The 4,304-nt window shown below is 32.6% G+C and overlaps 1 protein-coding gene across 1 annotated transcript; it reads left to right on the top strand.

Moving 5' to 3' along the window:
- Window positions 1-691: 691 nt before the first annotated feature.
- LOC113922042 (olfactory receptor 6C6-like) lies at window positions 692-1,630 on the top strand. Its single transcript, XM_027593763.1, has one exon. It carries the CDS (start codon window positions 692-694, stop codon window positions 1,628-1,630), a length of 939 nt encoding a protein of 312 aa, XP_027449564.1.
- The last annotated feature ends 2,674 nt before the right edge of the window (window positions 1,631-4,304 follow it).

Below are 4,304 nucleotides of genomic sequence, written 5' to 3'. Positions count from 1 at the left end.
TTTGAACTGTCATTTACTTTTCTATTTTTATGTAGATGTAATAGTCAAAACTTCATGATAAAATGCAACTGTGAGATGACTAACATTTGAAATGAACAAAAAATAATAATTAAGTGAAATGGGATAAAGGAACAATGGGGAACTACTGCATCAGGGCAAAATAATGGTATATATCAGAATATTTCAATCATAGAGATAGTATGTAACTGTCATTATTTCCATATTTCACAAATTTTTAAGTGTTTTAATGAGCTAAGAATTTTTGAAGAACATTACATATAGACATTGTTATTAATCATCTGAATGTTACAAAAAATTTTTCAATAATTTTTAAGGTATACATAGAAAATACATTTAAGGTCAAGCTTATGTTCTATTTAGACATTGAAAGAGAATTCACCTCATTTGGAAATGACCAGCTAAAATTTAAATGATCTTTCAAGTTCAAATAGGGAAAAAGAAAAAATTTAGTAGTGTTGTTATCATAACTGTTGCATTAAATGGAACACAGAGCGACCTAGGTTGATATAGTTTTAAGTATCATCTACCCTGTTATTGGATCAATTTTTTAAACATCTTTACATTTCTGACTAGGTCTTTTGTTTTTCTGTCTGTAGCTTTTGTAAAAATCCTCTTATTTCCAATTCTGAAGTTGTTTTTCTATGTTTATTTAATAGCACTCAAGTCTGAAATGAGAAATCAGTCAAGAGAGATCGAATTCATTCTCCTAGGATTTACTGATGACCCACAATTGCAAATTGTGATTTTTATATTTCTCTTTCTAAACTATGTGTTGAGTGTAATGGGGAACTTAACCATCATCCTTCTTACCTTGCTAGATCCCTACCTCAAGACTCCCATGTATTTTTTTCTCCGAAATTTCTCCTTCTTGGAAGCTTCACTGACAACAGTCTGTATTCCCAGATACCTGATAAGCATCGTGACTAAAAACAAAGTAATTTCCTACAATAGTTGTGCATCTCAGTTATTCTTTTTCCTCTTATTAGAAATTACAGAATTTTACCTACTGGCTGCCATGTCTTTTGACCGTTACGTAGCAATCTGCAAACCCCTACATTATCCCATCATTATGAACAACAAAGTATGTTACCAACTTCTATTCAGTTCATGGACAGTTGGCTTTCTGCTTTCATTTCCACCATTGGCTTCGGGACTGACACTGGATTTCTGTGCTTCTAAAGTAATTGATCATTTCATGTGTGACACTTCCCCTGTGCTGCAGCTTTCCTGCACTGACACTCATTTACTGGAATTGATTTCATTTGTCTTATCTCTTGTAAATCTCATGGTCACGTTGCTGTTATTGATTCTTTCTTACACATACATTATCAAGACCATTCTAAAGATCCCCTCTGCTCAGAAAAGAACAAAGGCTTTTTCTACTTGTTCTTCTCATATGATTGTAGTCTCCCTTACTTATGGTAGCTGTGTCTTCAATTACATAAAGCCAACAGCACAGGAAAGGGTGACTTTATCCAAAGGTGTAAGTGTTATTTATACCTCAGTTGCCCCTTTATTAAACCCTTTCATTTACACTCTCAGAAACCAGCAAGTGAAACAAGCCTTCAAGGATATACTCCAAAAGATTTTCTCTTTTTTCAAAAAATGAAGAGGAAATTTAATTTTAAAATATTGGAGAAAAAAGTAAATAAAAATTTTGACTCTTCTTAAAGTTTACTTAATCTGTCCTTCAATTAGTTCATCTCATAATATTTTTTCACCTCACAATATTTTAACTAAACCTTTCAGCACAGTGCATCTTTTCCTTCCTACTTCTCTTTTTGATTAACATACCTTTCTGTACTACAGTGTGAGTATTCTCAGGTTATCAACAGAAATGTGAAATTTCTTTTACTGTACAACACATGGTACTGACCCCCTCAAAAATGATTTTAAATAGATATTCATCATAAGAATTTTGTAGAATTATACAGACATCAATATAACAACATGCACTACCACTGGGACTCTAGAAAGTTCTTCAAATGTCACTCAAGTGTTTTCAACACGGCAAGAAAAAAAGACAGGCTTCAAATCATAAAAAGCTCATATGTTCTAAAATGTAGCAGGACTTTATCTGGTAAGTCTATAGACCTGAAAATTTGGAGTGAATAAGAATCACACACATGGTTGGTTTATTAAAAAACAAGTCAATGTTCTCATTCTTAAAATGTCTTTTCAATTTACCTGGAGTACATCATAGAAGCATGGATGGTACGTGATTCTAATGCAGGTGGTACCTATGAGTTTTCTTTTTTCATATAAAAACCTATGTGAGCAGATTTTTACCTTATAAAGATTACTATGTTAAATGTATTGAGGATGGGTTTTTGGATGTTGGAATCTGGGAGACAAGTTAGAGAGCTAATATTTTAAACTAAATGAGTTTTTTGAGAGTTGAAATGCAACAGCGTCAATGAATCTGAAGCTCCAGGAAATGGTTCCAGAGATATTTAGCAAAACAAAGAGGAATGGTTGGACATTTGGTTATATGGGATCATTGAAAAAATATTTTAAAAAATGATTTGGGTTTCCCTTCACCTTCCCTGGGTTTCCCTTCACCTTCCCTTCTGCCCACTCCTGCACATACTCACTCATACTTCTGTTGCTTTTAAAGAAGGGAGTATTACTGGTATCCTGTCAGGTAAAAAAAAAATAAAAATGGACCTACAAAGAAATCCATGAAATATAATGAGTTCCATATTGGATATAATATGCCATCAGAGAAATATGAGTGAAAAAATCATGAAGGTATTTAATGCTGTAATCCTATCCATGTGGTCGTGAGAAGAAAACAATTTAAGCTCAGGTTTGTGTTCTGATTTATTTTACTATTTTAAGTCAAACTGGTTTTTTGGTTTTCAAAGATTTTTTTTATTTATTTGAGAGAGAGAGAATGAGAGAGCAGCAGAAGGAGAGGGATAAGGCTCCCTGCTGAGCAGAAAGCTGGATGTGGGGCTGGATCCCAGGACACTGGGATCATGACCTAAGCGGAAGGCAGATGCTTAACCAGCTGAGCCACCCAGACAGCCCTTAAGCCAACACTGTTAACCATCTTCTTTTCTAAGGCAATTACAAGGGAATAAGTTCATATTATTATATTCAAGGCCCTCAAAGCTTTCCGATAAGCACTTTAAAAATTATTTGACCCTTACTAGATTTAGTTTGTATTTTTCTCATTCTTTGGGTTGTCATTTCACTTTCCTGATAGTGTCCTTTGTTCACAAAATTTTTGATTTTGATGAAATCAAATTTTTCTATTTTTTTTTAATTTTCTTGCTTGTGCTTGTGGTGTCATATTTAAAACACCATTGCTTAATCCAAAGTTGCAAAGATGTATACCTGCTATTTATTCTAAGAACTTTATGGTTTTATATCTTACATTTAGTGTTTGGTTTCTATTGAGTTAATGTTTGTGTATGGTTTGAGGTAGACATTAAAGTCAACTTTTGAATGAAAATAGTTATCACAACATGATTTGTTGAAAAGGCTATTATTTCTCCTTTGAATAATCTTGGCACCCTAGTTAAAAATCAATTGACCATAAATGTATGGGTCTATTATAGACTCTCAGTTCTATTCCTTTGAGCTATTGCTCAGTTGCTATGCCTGTATCATACTGTCTTTCTTGATCACTGTAGCTTTATATGAAATTTGAAGTTGGAGAGTATGACTGTTTCAACTTTGTTCTTCTTTTTCAATATTGTTTTGGCTATTCAGTGTCCCATGCAATTCCATCTGAATTTTAGGGTCAGATTGCTCATTTATGCAAAAAGAGCATTTGAAAACTTAATGAAAATTATATTGAATCTGTGCATCAATTTGAAAACTGTTACCATCTTAATTAACAATATCAGGTCTACTATCAAATAATATGAGATGTCTTTTTATTTATTTAGGATTTCTTTAATTTTTTTAAGATTTGTTATTTTTTAGGATAGAATGTTTCACTTCCATGGTTAAATTTACATTAAAAACTCCTACAACTGTTGAACAATAAAAAAATAAATACTCAACAAAATATAGACAAAGGACTTAAAGAAGATATGCAAACAGGCAAAAGCACATGAAAAGATGCTCAAAAACAGCAGTATCTGGAAAATATAAGTAAAAACCACAATGACATACCACTTTACAACCTCTAGGACACTTATGTATGTGTATGTGTGTGCCTGTGCATGTGTGTGTACATATATGTTGGTTATATATATCACCAAAAATATTAAGTGCTATTGTACAGAATAACAGGTGATATATACAAAATTTGGAACCCTCATACACTG

The sequence above is a fragment of the Zalophus californianus genome, chromosome 9 (assembly GCF_009762305.2).
Source record: "Zalophus californianus isolate mZalCal1 chromosome 9, mZalCal1.pri.v2, whole genome shotgun sequence".
Classification (NCBI taxonomy): Eukaryota; Metazoa; Chordata; class Mammalia; order Carnivora; family Otariidae; genus Zalophus; species Zalophus californianus.
Note: the sequence above shows the minus strand (reverse complement) of the source record. Positions and strands in the feature narration are given on the sequence as shown.

Coding starts and splice junctions, on each gene's coding strand:
- LOC113922042 (XM_027593763.1), top strand. CDS start 692: ATGAGAAATCAGTCAAGAGAGATCGAATTCATTCTCCTAGGATTTACT.